Consider the following 16,440-nt stretch of genomic DNA (forward strand, 5'->3'; position numbering starts at 1 on the left):
CTCAAGGACAAGAAGCACTCATCCTGGAGCTACATATAATGATAGGACACGGAAAACAGAGACTTAAGCATGAAGAAGCAGAATTGCCAGAAATCTTAGCACAGGTTTCTAGATCAGGGAACAAATGAATGAGAAAAGGAACTTCCCCCTGAACAAGAGGAATCCTAGGTATGGGCTAAGTCAGCTTCTTTTACAAAATAAATAATTGGGGAACAAATATTAAGTGGTACCTTGTTCTCTTGGTACTTGGTTGTAAGAGAAAGTAGCCAAATTACAGGCTTAGTTATGCAACATCAAGGTCTGTATCACGTAGCTTCTATAGTTCATTAGAACGCTTGATTCTACTCAGGCTGTTTATAGAAGTTTATCCTAGAGGAATAGGCACAAACCATGGGTAAGCTGCTTGGTTTAATTGTTTTAGCACTTGAAAAAAAAATGTACAGTAGTTTGAACACTCAGTCTTTGCAAGCCTCCACTGAGGTCCAAGGTTTCATTCATACGTACAAAATTAGTTTACAAATTTTTTGGCAATTTCATCTTAGTAACCCGTTTTATCCTATTGCCATTGTCCCAACCGTTGAAAAAGTTTACAATAATTTACATAGAAATATTTTCAAAGTGCTTAAGAATAGTGATTGTTTTCTGGGATATTTACAGATGGCCTATACAATGTATGTACAGGTGGTCTACACTATAGCACAAGTGTCATTGCTGGAATATGGCTTTCTAGGGAAAGTGCATATTTGGCCAGATGTGGCAATACTGTCTAGAAGTTCAAGGGTTAGATACTTGGTAACCACATCCAAAGCTGAAGTAGAATGTGGGCAGGGATATTTACAAAAGTCATATAAAAACGGTCAAGTAGACAAGCTTGATCCATGTAAAGATATCTTGATGTTCTTCCAGACTGGAGGAAGAAAGACTTCAGGTGTTGGCTCGGTTACCATTCCGAAGTGGGGGGAGGGTATTGGTCTAGACCTCAAAGGTCAAGACTCGTCTCAGAAGTCAAGCTAGATCATCATCTGTGCTTACAACTGATATCTGTGGAAGAGAAAGAGTACAGAATGAGCTTGGTGGTCACTCACTGGTAGTAACTCCAGTCTCTGAAATGGACCTTGCTTTTGGGCTGGTCATTCAGAGACCAAAGGGGCATCGAAGGAAGTCAGATCTCAAAAAAGTATTGAGTTGTGTCCTTGATGCATTTTAACTTGAATCCATTGGTATCTACTTGGTAGACAGAGAAAACAGTGGAACTGATGCTGCCATTCTACTTAATGATCTTAAGTAGAACAGGGAAAAGACACATGTGTGCCATCAATTGACCACCATTCTTTGTTTTGCCCAAGAGCTTGAGAGAGGGAGTGCTGAGTACTTGTTTGGTTCACACTCTTCCCTAAGTGAAGGCCAAATACTCCAGTTGTGTTTCAACTGAAGAACAAGCAGCTGACTCTGCTGCTGAAAGGAAGCTAGCTATAGTAGGTGGGATAGGCCACTTCCAAGCATTTGGTATTGGTGGCTAAACGAATCTCGCTTAATACACTGACTTTAAGCCAACTCCCCTATATAGGACGTGCTAATTTTTAAGTGTCCAGTAGACAGCGGCCTTAACAGTTCAAATTGGAGCCACTTGGTTCATATAAGTTGGTACATACATTTTCCATAACCAAGAAATATCTCCAATAGTACAGTGATGACCTTAGATCGACTTACTTGTTCTATATGGGGCAGATGCTTAGCAACTGACTGGCATGTGCTCTAACAGGCTAGACTGTCTACTCTCCGGTTGGTAGATGTATTTGGTGGCTCTGTGATCCCAATGGCTCTTTCCAGCCCAAGCAGCCATAGCTTGAGTCAGCCGTCTCCTTTCCAGAAAGTCCTACAGCAAGCCATGGTGTATCAAGACACAAAGCTGACTTACTGCTGGGTACGTGTGTCCAACAGAAGCACTGTGTCTGCCAATGTCTATTGACAAGTCCTCTTCGGTAGTCTTCAAGTACACAGGATTGTCAAAGTTCATGCTTTTCATGTTCTTGTGCTGCCAATTCCGCCACATCAAATAGCCACCCACTGCTGCCATTGCCAAGAGCACTGAAAAAAGTGAGAAGGTGACTAGGCAGCCTCTAGTCTCAAAACGTCCAAAAAAAAGGGTCATGTTCAGGGATCGGTGATAGGTGACATGAATACAAATTTTAGGTTTTAGGAAGTTGGCATGGCTAAATGTTGGAAGATAAATGGGTCAGGAGCTTGAAACAAGTTCAGACCAGCGGTTAAGTGTCACTCTGTGGACGGGTGCTAAGCTCCACACAGCCATGTGGGCGAGTGTGGAGTCCTGGGCCCCTTCCCGGGCCAACTGAATTAAAATTGCACAAGTTTCTGGAGGGCTTTCCAAGTGTTCCCCCACGCGTGTTAGCTAGGCTTGGAATCCAGTATTTGAGGATAAAGTGACCCTTTTAGCCCAGTGCTTTAGAATCCTCATGCCCAAAAATTGCTCTAGAAGTTCTTTCCCCGGAGTTTAATAATTCTTAACCATTTTTAATTTACCCTGTACAAGTCCTCCAACTCCTCAGGAAGGCAATAAAGTATCTGTATGTCACCCATGTGTGACGCATCATATACATTTCAAAGAGGGGAAGAGACCTGTGTTCTTTACCTAAAGGGACGTGTTGTGAAAGGGGAAGAGCCAGACTAACAACTGTGAGGTAGAGAGCAATGAGCACCATTCATGGAATAGCTGAGAATTTACCACTGTGAGTCACTGTGCTAAGTATACCATCGAAGAGAAAGGTATGGACTCCGTGTGCCATGCTGGGGACAGAGTGAATGCGGTCAAGGTCACGAGTACTGTGACCATGGGAGAGGGGTCTCTAGATGGATGAGAAATGTCCATCTGGTTGGTGGTGAACAAATTCATCAGACCCAGGTACGTAGGGAATGGACTTACAGAGAGGAAGGATGGCCCAGGCAGCAGAAGTGCCTTTCGGAGGAATGGTGACCTCCGTTACCGCTGTGGTCACATTGATCCCTACAGGAGAATAAAAGGAATCGGTTTAGATGGACCTGAATTCAGACTTAGAAATGTATCCATCTGGCGGAGCACCTCATACCCGGTGCTCGTTACTGATGTTTAGTATCTACTGCTTTGTATACCAGGAGCAACTGGTCTACAAGTATTTGAGAGGCACGTACTAGAACAGCTATTTCACTAACAGTTTGCTAACAGAAATCTTAATAAGTCAGAACAGGCTAAGAATTGCGGGCTCTAAGTCTTTGGAGTTCAAATGCATGTTACCAATCAGGGGCAGAATGAGTAGTTACAGGCTGCATTAATTACATAAGCAATAAATACAGGGAGTGTGGCTGTTAGTTGAGATTCACGGTTGGCAGTACTGGCCCAGTACCTCCAGGAGCTAGTCCACTAGTTGGCGAACTTTCTATTGTGTCGAAACCCTTTGTCTCTCTGTAAGTCACAGTGGTTGCAGTACCTGAATTACAAAGACCAAGAACCTGGTTAATGCCAAGGTTCCAGAGTGGCTAGCTGTTTGGTCCAGATAAATCATGAGAATGGTTATTTAACACCACGGGAGACAGACAAATCGCTGCTGAGCTAAAGTTGCACGGCCAAGGCTGAAAGAAAGTCTTCATGCAAAACCAAAGACACGTAAGACTTGGGACAGAACAGTCAGCATTTGGAATTTGACAATTCTAGAAGATGCACAGCCACACTTACCCCTGTCAGCACCGTCCTGGAAGTTACAAGAAACGCTCTCAAAACCAGATTAGCAAACGTACTATTCTTACTGTCAGATTGCCTTGCAATGACTTTCTTAGTAAACTGACCTAATCTCTGCAGGAACTCCTTAGCAAGCTAATAAAAGCCTCACACTGCGAATTCCTTGCTCACAAGAAGTGACTTTAATTTGCCACGCAATCAAGAGCTAAGGACAAAAGATGAAAGTCAAGTTTAAATGTGCGTAGAAGATGGCATCGCCCACTGGGGCCGTAAGGGTTCCTGTAATGATGGCCTCTTGGGAGGAAAATATTAAGACTCGGTTTAGTTATCTGCAAGTTGGCTAGCTCAGTGCTGTTACGGGCCTCACTGGTACAAATCAGTATAGTTGCACTCACTCTTGAGTCAGCTACAGACTCGCCTGATGCTGACGTGAGTTAGAAGTCAGTTCTGAAGTACAGACATGAAACCCTGGCATGCAAGTGGCAGATACATTCCCAAATCTATTCCAAGAATCAGTTAGAACAGAATTCTTTAAAAATCCAGGCTGGTTTTATGGCTAGTGTCTTATTCTGTTGCCTACTGTTGTGTCCCGTGGGTGGTTGTAAAGGAAAAAGCCTTACTGTGACACTCCCGGCCGTTTTCCTCTAGATTGTACCCATTGGGACAGGAACAGGTATACTTTGGAGAGTGATCGTTAATTTGTGGTGCTGGCAGGCACAGGTATTCACATCCTCCATTCTCCATGTCTTCTTCACACCAATTTTTACCTATTGAGAAATAAAAGTCCTTTAAAATAGGTATTCTGGTGCCTGCTATACATGGAGCCCTGTTCTAGATGCTGAAGACATGAGCCCTTGTCCCCAAGGAGATGAAACTTGTCTATCTGTCAAACCTTGGAGCTCAACCAGTACAGTGAAGAAAAAATATAAGGGTACAGGAAGCATGCTCTAAGGATACCACAGATCCAAAGAAACTTGTTGGAAGTCGCATAAGGATTATGCCTTGAACAGGTGGGTGGTGAGGGAGCAGGCGGGGGAAGGAGGTACCCACTACTGGTCCAAAGCTTATAGTGAAGACTCAAGGGAAGGAGATTAGCATGTTCTCCTTGGTCTTTGCTTTGCCTTGCTCCCACAAAGTGGAAGGAGCCCAGCTACAGGGAGGTTTAAGGCTTTCTGTTACATAGAACCAGTCAAGTATTTTGAGCAGGAGATAGTATGAACAGATGTGGTTGAGGATCTACATAGAAGATGTGTCATGATGGGGAGGCAGAGAAAGTTTCTGGCATAAAGCTACATTTGATGATAGTACAATCATCTTAGTATAAGAGATTGACGGCCAAAAGTTATGGAAAGCCTGAAATAAAAGACTGAACGCTGAGGGTTGGAAGGGAACACATGAGTTGAAGTTCTACAGCTCTTGAAGAAGTCAGAAATTTTAAAAACATCAGCTTTGAAGTGTTTGAAGTGAGGGGAAGGAAGGGAAATTTTCCATTGTAGAGCAAGTTGAGTTGCTAAAGAGTTACCGATACCCAAGCAGGTACTACGTCATGCTGCTGTCCTCACAGTGGCCTTGCCGGGCCGTGCTCATCCACATTACCTGATGGCTGTACGAGTTCATGATAGACAATGATGTCTTGGGCATCATTAAGGTTGTTAACGAGAGTGGCCAGCTCTGATCCAGTGAATTTATTGGCCCCATAGACTGCTTCATTTTCCCCATCGATCCAGTAGACACGATCCTAAAACAGAACACCCAAACGAGCATGTGTACCTGGGATTAACACAAGTCATTTATCTGAAGTCATCATCATTTACTTGCAATTTAATGGACCAAATTTATTGAACACTGGTCTGGGACACTGGATGTCCCAGACTATAAAAGATGCAAGTTGAGGTTTCTTAAAGTGCCATAAGAAATCAGCATAGAACTTGTCCCATGTTGTAAGTGTCCAGCCCCCTCTTCCCGCGTGCCTGTTCTTTCTCCCCCAGGACGCTACAGTAACTCAGAGGTACACACTTAGACATGAGGCACACATCTCACCTCAAATATGGTTAGTGCGAGAGGATGAGCTAGGAACTCCAGAGACTTGAGGACAATCCTACGATCTTGGCCATTCAAGTCCACGCTGGACAACATGTGCAGCTTGGAGTCGAGCCAATAGAGACGGCTCTTTATAAGGTCTGGGGAAGAAAAGAATTGTCAAGGCATGATACGCTGTCACGGCTCTGGCTTCCATTGAAAGTATCCAAAAAGTCCAACATTCTACACTCATGGGTTCCTTCTCCAGCCCAGTTTCGTAAGGGGGTCCCACAAACCTTGTGAAGCAGCTGGCAGAATCTGGACACATATTCATTCTGGGAGACTAAGGGAGTGCCTAAGGTTCTCCAAGGAGCTGCCTTGAGAAATGTTACATTATATAGAAGTATTAAGCTAGCGTGTTGTTCTGCCCCTACGTGATGAGAGTTTCCAAGGCCCAAGTTCAGGCTTCCCTGAATTCATGTCACCTATTGGGTCCAAATGGACATAAAAGCTAGCGGTGGTGCAGCAAGTAATTTGTTAAGTCCACTGTCCCACTTGAATTGCTCAGTTACTCTCTTCCAAAAGTCCTGCTACGAAGGGAACCATAGAGAACTGTCTGCCATAGTGCAGAATAAACTGTAGAGAGAAGCGAAAACTGCAGAATTGGCGGTCAAGGAAGGAAGAACATACGTACCAAGGGTAATTCCATTAGGCCATTGGATGTCCACTGTCACCAGAGGCCGTCTATCAAATCCATTCATGCCCGCTTTTTCTATTTTAGCGGGTTCTCCCCAGTCCGACCAGTAAACAAAGCTGGGAAGAGTTAAATGAGATAAGCCTCAGCAGTGTGGAAGGCATAAACTCATAGTTTGTGACACACATTTAAAGAATGAATAGAAAACTCGAGAGATGATCAGTGACAATTCAGGGTCTAAATTATGTTCTGGGGAAACAAAAGTGAACACGGAGAATCTACAAGCTCATTATGGACTATATTAATCTATATAAGTGTGGCACTTATATTTCAACCCCAAGTCACAGGTTAGGTCTTTCTTTTCCAAAAGGCCAATTCTTTCAGAGGACCCAAAAACAAATACATGCTAAGTTTTAGGGTAGGGGCTGGCTGATTATGTTCTAGTGAGGATTCATGGGGGTCAACAGTGGGTACTACAGGCTCAGTCAACTTTCCCAGCTGCTTCCCTATATTATTTAGTGGCAATTTAGGGACATGTCTCCGTGAAGTGTTGCTAGACGGGTCCATTTATTTCCCCCGGACTCTCAGACAACTTGGACATGTAGATGAAAGCTTTGAGGTATTGTGGTTACCACAATCCCCCGACTCGTGCTGGTACTTGGGTTTGCTCATTGGGAGCTAACGTAACAAAGAATTCAGACAAAAATTAACAATCACTCAGAAAGAAGGTGGGTGGCCACAAGGGCTCAGGTACAGCTTTTGGTGCATGTCACAGCAGACCTGTTGTTTCATTCATGTCAAGCAGCGGTCATACAGCCAGGGAGGACTGTAGTACAGTCCACCATGGCATCGCCGACATCTTGAACTGGATAACTGTTTGTTGTGGGGAGCTGAGTCTACGGCCACACCACCCTGAACGTGCCCCACCTCGTCTGTTATGGAGAGCTGATAAGTCTTGGGATTTCAGTACTATTTCAGCCACGGGGATAGCTCCTGGCATACACAGATAGCATCCAAAAGGCTGTAAGATGAAAAGCAGACTACAAACCCAGACAGTGGGTCCACAGCTATGGAGGCAGGCTCCCGCAAGTCAGAGTTAAACAGGAACTTCCTCTTGGCTCCATCTAGGGTAGCTACTGAAATAGTCTTAGAAGCCGCATCCGTCCAGTAGATGGTCTTGTACACCCAATCAACAGCAATGGCTGCAGGATTATAGACATTGTCGATCATTTTAACATGTCTACCAACCTTGTCATCAATTGAGGCACTGAAACAGAATAGGTCACAAGAAATTTAAGAGTTTGACACCATCAGAGCCTGGAGAATGGACTTTCTGTTTACAAAATGGTCAACAGCTTTGTTCAGAAGAAACTCTAGTAACACCACAGCTCACCACTCAGATTATTTCACTATGCCTCTTACTGGTCCTACACAGTACTGTCCATTATTTAGTTGCTGTTACATATTCGATATGCAAGAATGACCCATTTCTAAGTGAAGCTATTTGTTTCAGGAGCCATCGTCTGCGTTTCTATAGTTGGGGTTAAGAAAAAGCTGTCACTACCATTTCTAGCTTATAGCAGCTATGAACAGTTGTCAGTTAACTAGAGAGAAGGGTGAAAATAGGAAAAGTTAAGATGTGCTTTGTGATAATCCTATAGCTATAGCCACCTTGTACTTGACAGATGATTGTTAATTTCTAAGGAGGAACTGATAGTCATATAATAGTTGGAGAATCAATCAGCGTTCAGATGTAAGAGTCCCAGCTCATGAGATACTAGATTGGAGCTACAAATTCCTCCAAACCTTCCCAAAGACCAAGTGACAAGGACTTGATGTCGAGATACCATGCACAGAACTGAAGTTACCTGAAGATGGCCTTTTGGCTTAGATCAGCCCAGAACAGCTTCTGAGCAGCGATATCCACATCCAGAGCCACTGTGTTTCTTAGCTGTTCAACTAGTTGGATGTATTCTTTCCTCTCCAAGCCAATCTTCCGGATGTCTCTTCGATTAGTGAAGATCAGACTTGGTTCTTTGCCTGCGAGAGAGGAGTCAGGTTTATTTGGTTTTGCTGTAAGAAGGCAAGGTCCTTCTGAGTCAGCTCCTCCTGGAGGAGGAGCACTTGTAAAGTAAAGGCAATGCTAAACACCCGAGGAATATTCTTGCTGCACTCCGTGTTCCCTGGGACTGCAACTACTTCCCACCATCGAAAAAGGCCGTCCTGGGGTCACAGCACTCAATGGGAGGGTGGCTGATGGGTAAGTTACTTACTGGGATTGCGCTCAAGTCTGGGAAGCAGAGAGTAAGCAAACCTGGGAGGTGTTCATGGTGTCAGACGCAAAAGAAACTGACTAAGGCAGGTGTCTGGGGAAACGATAGTCTGTTTAACCTATGATACTACACTGTGAGTCAGTAGCACGGTTCCCAAGTACAGATAGTCCCCAGCTTAGGACTTTTTAACCTTACGATGGTACAAAAGGGGTTTGCGTTCTGTAGAAACCACACTTTGAATTCAGAGTTTGGATCTTTTCTCGGGGCCAGGGATAGGTGCTACCAACCTCTCTTGGGATGTTTTCTTATGATACTGCACAGGAGCTCGGGGTCAGCCCCGCGATTACACGAGTGACCAACTGATCCACCAACACCCATCTGTACCCATAAAACCATTCTGCTTTTCACTTTGAGTACAGTACTCAATACGTGACAGGAGCTACTCGATACTTGATGATAATACAGGCTTTGTGTTAGATGATGTTGCCTAACAATAAGCTAATGGAAGCGTTCTGAGCACATTTACGGTGGGCTTGGTGAAGCCACGCGACTTGGCAGGTTAGGTATGTTAAATGCGTTTTCGACTTAGGATATTTTCAGCCTACAATGGGTTTATTGGATTGTGACGTCATCGTAAGTCAAGGAAGAGCTGCACTGTTTTAATTCCATATTGAGTTGACTCCTGGAGTCACTGGCTGCAGCTTTCGTAAGCACTTGCTACTAAGGTACCAGAGCAACACGAGCCCAAGTCCATTTACCTACTGCCTTGCACACGCCAGTGGCAAGATCCATCTGATATCCTCGACTACATTCACACTTGTAACCGCCTTTTAGGTTGATACAAATTTGGCTGCAGATTCCCGGGTTTTGGCATTCGTCAATGTCTAGGAGGGAAATTAGAATCAGTCTTGCTGTGCCTAGATGATACAGAGATACACAGTCTTTTCCAAGCCCCTCCCCCACCGCCATCCCCCCTGACCCCGGCCAGGGCTCAGGCTCCCTCCCTGACTCACCTCCACAGATTTTCTTATCTATCAGTTCAAACCCAGCTGCACAGTCACACGCGTACCCTATAACAAGGTCCTTGCAGATGTGAGAACAGCCACCGTTATTAACCAGGCATTCATTGACATCTGAAATAAAAAGAGACTAGAGTTACTCAGCACCTTACTCCAAATTGGTGTCTGCCCTGATGAACATTCAACCTTGGGGCTTTTTGTGATAAGGTATCTAGTTAGTCTGGCCCAACCCAAGATTTTCCTCCTCAGATCTAATAATCTGTCTTCAAGGTATGCATCTTGGAGGGTTTTGGTGGATAGAAAACCCATCTCCTTGGCAAGTTACTAGTTGGCTAAGTAGTACTTAGCCAATTTCCCTGTTGTTGATCTGTCATTTATAAGGAGGTAAGACTGTGTACCAGTTTGTCACTGCTTCGACTTCTAAGGCATAAAAATGCCACTCTGGAGCCCAACAACTGAAGTCGGTTCACTACAAGTGGTTTAAGCAGGCACTGTACGCATCTGTGTGGCATTAACTGTGGGCCACGTCATTGACCTTCCCCACCCTGTACTCAGGCCGCCGGGGTCCACTTACGGCATTCTTTGAGGGGCTCGTCACTCCAGTCCCTGCAGTCCTGCTCCTGGTTACATACTTTACCGATATCTATGCATTCCCCGCTTCTGCACTTGAACTTGCCAGGGCCCAAGCACTGATTGACTACAGACAGAAACACAAAAGTGAGATTCCATGGTGGGGCCGCTCACAGCAATCCTGCGACTCACCCCCAGGACGCGAGACCCTTACCGTTTTTGCAGTTGACTTCATCAGAGCCGTCCACGCAGTCTCGGATGCCATTGCACTGCCTGCTGCCGTGGATGCAGCTTCCGTCCTCACACTCAAACTGGTCAGGGCGGCAGGTTCGCGAAGCTGCAGTGGGGGGAGGCAAGACCATGGGATGGTCGGCCAAGCCGTCCCAGCTGACGCATGGAGAGGGAGGGGGAGGAAGGGGAGGAGGGGGAGGAGGGGAACAGGCCCTACTGATAAGAAGGCTACGTACGACAGTTGACCTCGTCGCTGCCGTCTTTGCAGTCCGGGTCCCCGTCACACCGCCACTTCTTGTGGATGCACTCGCCCGAGCCGCACTGCGTCTCGCTGGCGGGGCACTTGGTGTGCATCCGCGGCTGGCGGCCGCACTGCTCCAGGGACTCGTCGGATTGGTCGGAGCAGTCGGCGTCGTCGTCACACACCCAGCTGAGGGGGATGCACGAGGACGTGCTGCACTGGAACTCGTGGGCGCCACACGTCGGGGGCGCGCAGTCCAGCTCGTCGCTGCCGTCGCTGCAGTCGTCCTGGCCGTTGCACACGAAATTCCTGGAGATGCAGCGGCCGCTGGAGCACGTGAACTCATCGGGGCCACACGTGATGTTGCCTGCGGAGAGACAGCGGGCTCTGCTGAGCACGTGTCCCGCGCGTGCCTTCCAGACTCTGGTCCCACAATGTAGCATGCGGGATCTCAGATCACGAGCCCTAGCTTTGCAGCTTCACTAAAAAGCTAACGTGGATCTCTATCAATATCCAAATTCGTGGAGTATCTAGCAAGCCGTCCCGGTATGTACAAGAGGCAGGGACTCTTGAATAAGAACAGAAATAAAGGACCAAGAAAAGAGTTGAAGACTCTCAAGTTAATTGGAGAGGAGAACCACAATCTATCGGTAACTTAAAGCAACGGATAACTTGAACGAGAAAGGGGCAGTTCACTTTGAAAGGCAAAGACTCAGTTATCTCTCAATGGATAGACCACGGATCGGATTGTTAGCTAAAACTATTGTGTACCAGGTATACAGGCAAGACACTCGTAATAAGCATTATGACACTGTCACCAAAAAGAAGTCATCATGTTATACTACCATGCATGGTTCCTTCTCTGCTGGTCCTTCAAATGAGGATCCGGAATCACAGGTCTTAAATATTTTCAAGTGTTAGAAAGTCATTGCCAGGGCTAGAATCTCAATCTAGCAGCCCGCTAGGCTGATAACAATAAGCTAGGCAGACTAGCCAGTTTGTGCTTGGATTCAGATTCCTGCTGAATGAATCAAGGTCACAGTTTGGTGGTAATTAGGGTAGAAACCACGACACTCTTGGGAAGCAAAGTCTAGATTAAAGAGGGAAACTCTGGGCAGCTCCCGGGCTTACCAAGCCATAAAAGCTCCACTCTAAGATTGAACACCAAAACTCACTGGACTAGGTGCGGTGATATTGACCTTGGAAGTCGACTCGTACACACGCAAGATGGACGTTTCGACCGCAAACACCCTCGGCTCACTTACTCTGCTGCATCAGGAGGCCCGTGCCCGTCAGACCTGGGAGGTGCAGCTTTCTGGGCCCTATAAAAGGGCGGTAGCTTGAAAGAGTGCTCAGAGCAGTGTTTGTTCAACCTAGGTATTTTCCCAGGGCCTGGCCTGAGACATGCGGCACTTTATTACATATTTTCCAGGAACAGACACGTGAAAGCGTAGGAAACCGAGCTCGTTTTTACAGGCAGGGACCGTGAGAAGAGACAAAAGTACCATCGGTGGAATGGAGTCTTTGGGCATGTGCTGGCAAGATGTGAACGAACGTTTGTGCACCAAGTTACCCTTGGGAAAGGTTGAGCTAGAATCTAGCTTGGGCGTGGGGGGCTACGAAAGGCTTGTATGATGTTCACGTAATTTATTCCAATCAGCAGACCCACTGGAGACCGAGGAATAAGCTTTCTGGCCCTAGTCCCCTCCTCGTTTCATCGAGCCCCAGTGAGGAAGGCCCACGACTTCCTGTCCTGACGGAGACTGGAGCCCAACGCACGATTCTGTGGCTTCACTGAGCTGCTTCTAAACGCCAGTGCCCTGAATGACTTACCTGCTTCTCGCTATCTGCCTAGAAGAAACCCCGAAGCAAGCCGTGGTCAGTTACCATGGGAACGTGTGGCCGAGTTTCAGGGCAGTGAGGAAAGCCAAGGAGTCGAGCAGAGAGTGAGATCACGGAAAAGCGCGTCAACGGAGCTGTTCTCTTCACGCTCCGGGGAGCTTCCCTGCCCACCCTTGAGAAAAGGGGTCTCTGGGATACAAGCCACTCCACACTGGTCTTCTTACCACAGTTCTCTTCATCTTCTCCACTGTCACAATCGTGTTCACCATCACATCTCCAGGACACGGGGATACACTGAGTGGAGCGGGCGCCACAGCTGATTTCATTAATGCGGCATGTTCTCATATCTGTTGACGATATACAGTCTCAAAAGAGCCTCCAAACTCATCAGGGCAAAGCTGCTGTTCCTGTGCTGCCTGTGAGTGGTCACACCTGCACCTCAGCGGCCTGGCCGGCGGATGCGATCGGACCTACCGTGGCGGAAGCCTGGGGCGGCTCGGGAGCCCTGCCAACCTGTGCCACCTGGCAGTGCACCTGAGAGCCTGGACCGTGTTACTCCTTCAAGGTTCCATGGCGCGCTCAGTCCTGGCTTTTGTTTTACTTGGCATGGTTAGGCTTACTGGACGGCCTGCTCCTTGACCTTTTTTTTTTTTTTTTTATATCGGATATCAGATAAGGTCACCCGATGCCAACTTCATTAAAGGCTGGAAGGTCTAACACCTGTGAAGTCTTCCTTTGACTAGATTCCTTTATAGGCTTCTTCACAACCTACTTTAGACTGGCAAAACGGGGACGGCTCCTGAAGGTTGACCTCACCGGGCCATCCTCAGGGCCAGGTCTTTGTGGAACCTGTCTTTACCTGCGGGGACTTACCTGCCTTGACCAATGTTCTGATCGCTCCCCTTATTTCTTGCCTAGAAAACTGAGATGGACACATTTAGCTTCCTTTCTGCTTCACTGTGTTTTGTAAATCCTATTCCAGACCTAAACTTCGCTCCTATTGGGACTGCGTATTCAGTGCTTTCACAGGTCTCTCCTGCTTTGAAATGAACGCCAAGACATGCTTCACCACGACAGTCAAAGGATCCCAATTTATCTGTCCCAAATCCTCCTCTTCTGTGATGTCACAGACCATTTCCTGAATATCAGCCTAAGGACACAGATAGACCTTTGAATACCTATGAGGTTTCTCTTATTTAAGAACAAGCTGTAAGCTTTACCCTACTTCGATAACCTTAGGTAACAAGTTTGTTAAAAATCACGACGTCCCCCTATATTTAGCCACCTTACCCCATCAGTAATTGATTTTTTTTTCCAATCGCCTAAGCTGTGCAGCTAAAAGCTTATCCTTGGCGCAAGTGGTCCCTCATATAGCTCAGCTTCCAGGACCACAGTACCATCTGCTCGGAGTCCTAATTACCAAACATTTGCAATCTATGCACCTAGTCAAGGAGTTCTTCATCAAATCTGCTGGCTTCCGTCGTAAATATTCAATAGTGAAGTTACCCAAGAGGACGTGAGTCTTGTTAGACTAGGGAGAACATTCTTTAAAGGACACGGATCGACTGCTCGTGACTCGACTGACCTTGGAGTCAAAGGGCCTACACATCACGGTCGGCAAAGGGAAACTACAACCAAGTTTCAGATGAAACCATACTTGGAGCTCTGAGACACAAACCAGCCTGGAAACGTTAAGGTCCAAAGCAGTCACTCACGGCACTGTTCGGGGCTTTCGTCAGAGCCGTCTTCACAATCGGGATCTCCGTCACACTGCCACCGGCTGGGGACACATTGGCCATTGTTGCAAACAAAGTCCGACTCGGCACATGTCTTCTTCACTACAAAAGTGTATTTGCAGGGTTAAAGTCGAAGTCACCCAAGAGCTTATATTCCCATGGGGGGTAAAAATGAATGCTGGTACGCTGGCTTCTAACAATAAGGCTGAGTCAATTGGCTCTCAACTGACAGTGTCCAGGAGAACACTAGAAAAACCTATTTTCACTTTTCCAGAGGAGAAAGGGGCCCACATGAGAGAGCTGGAGGGGACAGAAGTCACGGTAAGGTTGCTCATTACCTGACAGCTCAGGGATACCTCCTAATGAACTTCTTGCAAGTTTCATATTGTTGAGTGTAAGTCATAGTTTCATGCTTTTATGCATTTCTTCCAAGTCATTCAAATAACCTCCTAAGGTTTAAAAGCCAAACATTCCATCCTATGACTGGATCACAGTACAATTGTTCTAGGGGCTTCTCTAAACAGCCCACGGGTTTAGTGTAGAGTTGGGACCCGCTTCAGGACTGAATACTGTCACTCCTACAGGTCTGTTGGGGTAGAGGAACCCGCCCAGTAAGAAACAGAGAAAGCTTAAACACGAGGACAAAAGAAGTCACATTTAGAGTCCTGGAGACAGACTAACATCGACTGACTGAAAGTCACCGAAGCCGCTGTGGAAGCTACCAGTCTCTTTGAGGCCTAGAGTGAAAGTCGCCTATAACAAGGTATCACGTGTGCTGTGAATTCCTACTAGGGCAGGACTTTTCTCCTAGAATTTTGGTGACTCAGGTTGTTGTCCAAATAAGGAAAATCTCAGGAGGAAGGGGACACTGTTAAATACCAGGAAGATAAGCATAAACCTGGACTCTCTTAAACCAGCTGGGTGGCTTGGTCACCTTCTCCACAAGGGAGTCAGAGAGAAAGAAGGAATCTCAATAAGCAGCCACACAGGGTGTTCTAGGCTCATCCTTCCCAGGCTGTGTTGTTGTTCTCTCATGTGCCTATACTTTCTACCTAAATTTCCAGTTTAAGATCTTCTTCTCTAACGAATATTCTGTACTGGTAAATCAGCGTAAACCCAATTAGTTTGCCAAAAACTTGAAAGGGACTGCTTCAGGTCCAGGGTTTGAGCTGCATACAACTTGCAGGGTGTAGGGGACGCTAAAGTACAGGGCCGCTCTCGTTTCGCCTCAGACACCGTGCGGCAGGGGAAATCGTGACTACGGTCAATTCCGAGAACTCACATTGTGGTGATGAATCATGATGATCTGAAAAGGATTATTCATCTCCTTGAATTGTGTAGCCAAGGAAACAAGAAAAGCCACATTGGCTCTTGGATTCGCACCTGTTTGTAAAATCCCTGAAATACTCAAACCCCAGTATTAACGGTGAAGGCCATATCCAGGGCCCATGTGCTCCCGCGCGTGTAGGAAGGTGCTAGAACGTCCGTAGAGCTGCTTGCTGCAATTCGACCTGTGATGGTCCTCAGGAAGAGGAGGCAGGAAATGGCTTTAAGGAGACCACACTGGTTTGAAGACAGATTAAAATGGTACAGGGATGGGCAAGAGGGGCAACTCTGCAAAGTGTGACGGCAAAAGATAAACAGGGACAGACAAATTGCTTGAGTTTGTCTCTCTCCATTCTGAACACAGTCTGGGAGGGTCAAGAAAGGCTGTTGGAATGGGACCTGAAGAGGTGGATAGAGATTCAGGTGTGCCACCGGGAAGGAGGGCTACCTGTTTCCTCCTCGGAGAGCTGAAGTTACTGATTAATCAGATCAGCCCAACACTTGTAAAACAATGAGTTACTGGGACCCACGGAAGCACCTGGCTTCTGGAGTCTCCGCTTCAACTGACTGAAAATGCTGGTCGACACGTGGAAAGAAACAGCCCTGCTGAAATTGCAACCAAGTTCAGCATCAAGAGGCTGGATAGGAAGAATACTACAAGGCTTTCTGAGTTTTAAGCATTTCTGCTGCCTTTTTCTTCCAGGGAGGAAGATCTCAAAACAAGCATTCAGAGCTTCCCTGAGCAGGGCTCCCATGTGC

The 16,440-nt window shown here is 46.6% G+C and overlaps 1 protein-coding gene across 4 annotated transcripts in view; it reads right to left on the reverse strand.

Moving 5' to 3' along the window:
- Positions 1 to 391: 391 nt before the first annotated feature.
- The window catches only part of VLDLR (very low density lipoprotein receptor), a 30,278-nt gene continuing 14,229 nt past the window's right edge, over positions 392 to 16,440 (reverse strand). The window contains exons 4-20 of one of the 4 annotated variants that reach the window (XM_053907770.1): positions 14,335 to 14,457; positions 12,844 to 12,966; positions 10,773 to 11,144; positions 10,520 to 10,642; positions 10,310 to 10,432; positions 9,730 to 9,849; positions 9,475 to 9,600; positions 8,312 to 8,483; positions 7,492 to 7,710; positions 6,444 to 6,562; positions 5,771 to 5,910; positions 5,327 to 5,468; positions 4,351 to 4,497; positions 3,399 to 3,482; positions 2,942 to 3,022; positions 1,919 to 2,088; positions 392 to 1,041 (exon numbers count right to left, since the gene is read on the reverse strand). In XM_053907770.1, coding sequence (XP_053763745.1) covers positions 1,006 to 1,041; positions 1,919 to 2,088; positions 2,942 to 3,022; positions 3,399 to 3,482; positions 4,351 to 4,497; positions 5,327 to 5,468; positions 5,771 to 5,910; positions 6,444 to 6,562; positions 7,492 to 7,710; positions 8,312 to 8,483; positions 9,475 to 9,600; positions 9,730 to 9,849; positions 10,310 to 10,432; positions 10,520 to 10,642; positions 10,773 to 11,144; positions 12,844 to 12,966; positions 14,335 to 14,457 — 2,420 coding nt within the window. In that variant the 3' untranslated portion in view covers positions 392 to 1,005. The remainder of the gene's footprint in view (positions 1,042 to 1,918; positions 2,089 to 2,941; positions 3,023 to 3,398; positions 3,483 to 4,350; positions 4,498 to 5,326; positions 5,469 to 5,770; positions 5,911 to 6,443; positions 6,563 to 7,491; positions 7,711 to 8,311; positions 8,484 to 9,474; positions 9,601 to 9,729; positions 9,850 to 10,309; positions 10,433 to 10,519; positions 10,643 to 10,772; positions 11,145 to 12,843; positions 12,967 to 14,334; positions 14,458 to 16,440) is intronic. The other 3 variants (XM_019463682.2, XM_019463681.2, XM_019463684.2) reach the window with 3 other exon arrangements.

Source organism: Panthera pardus, unplaced genomic scaffold (genome assembly GCF_024362965.1).
Source record: "Panthera pardus isolate Hobbes unplaced genomic scaffold, ASM2436296v1 HiC_scaffold_20, whole genome shotgun sequence".
Lineage (NCBI taxonomy): Eukaryota > Metazoa > Chordata > Mammalia > Carnivora > Felidae > Panthera > Panthera pardus.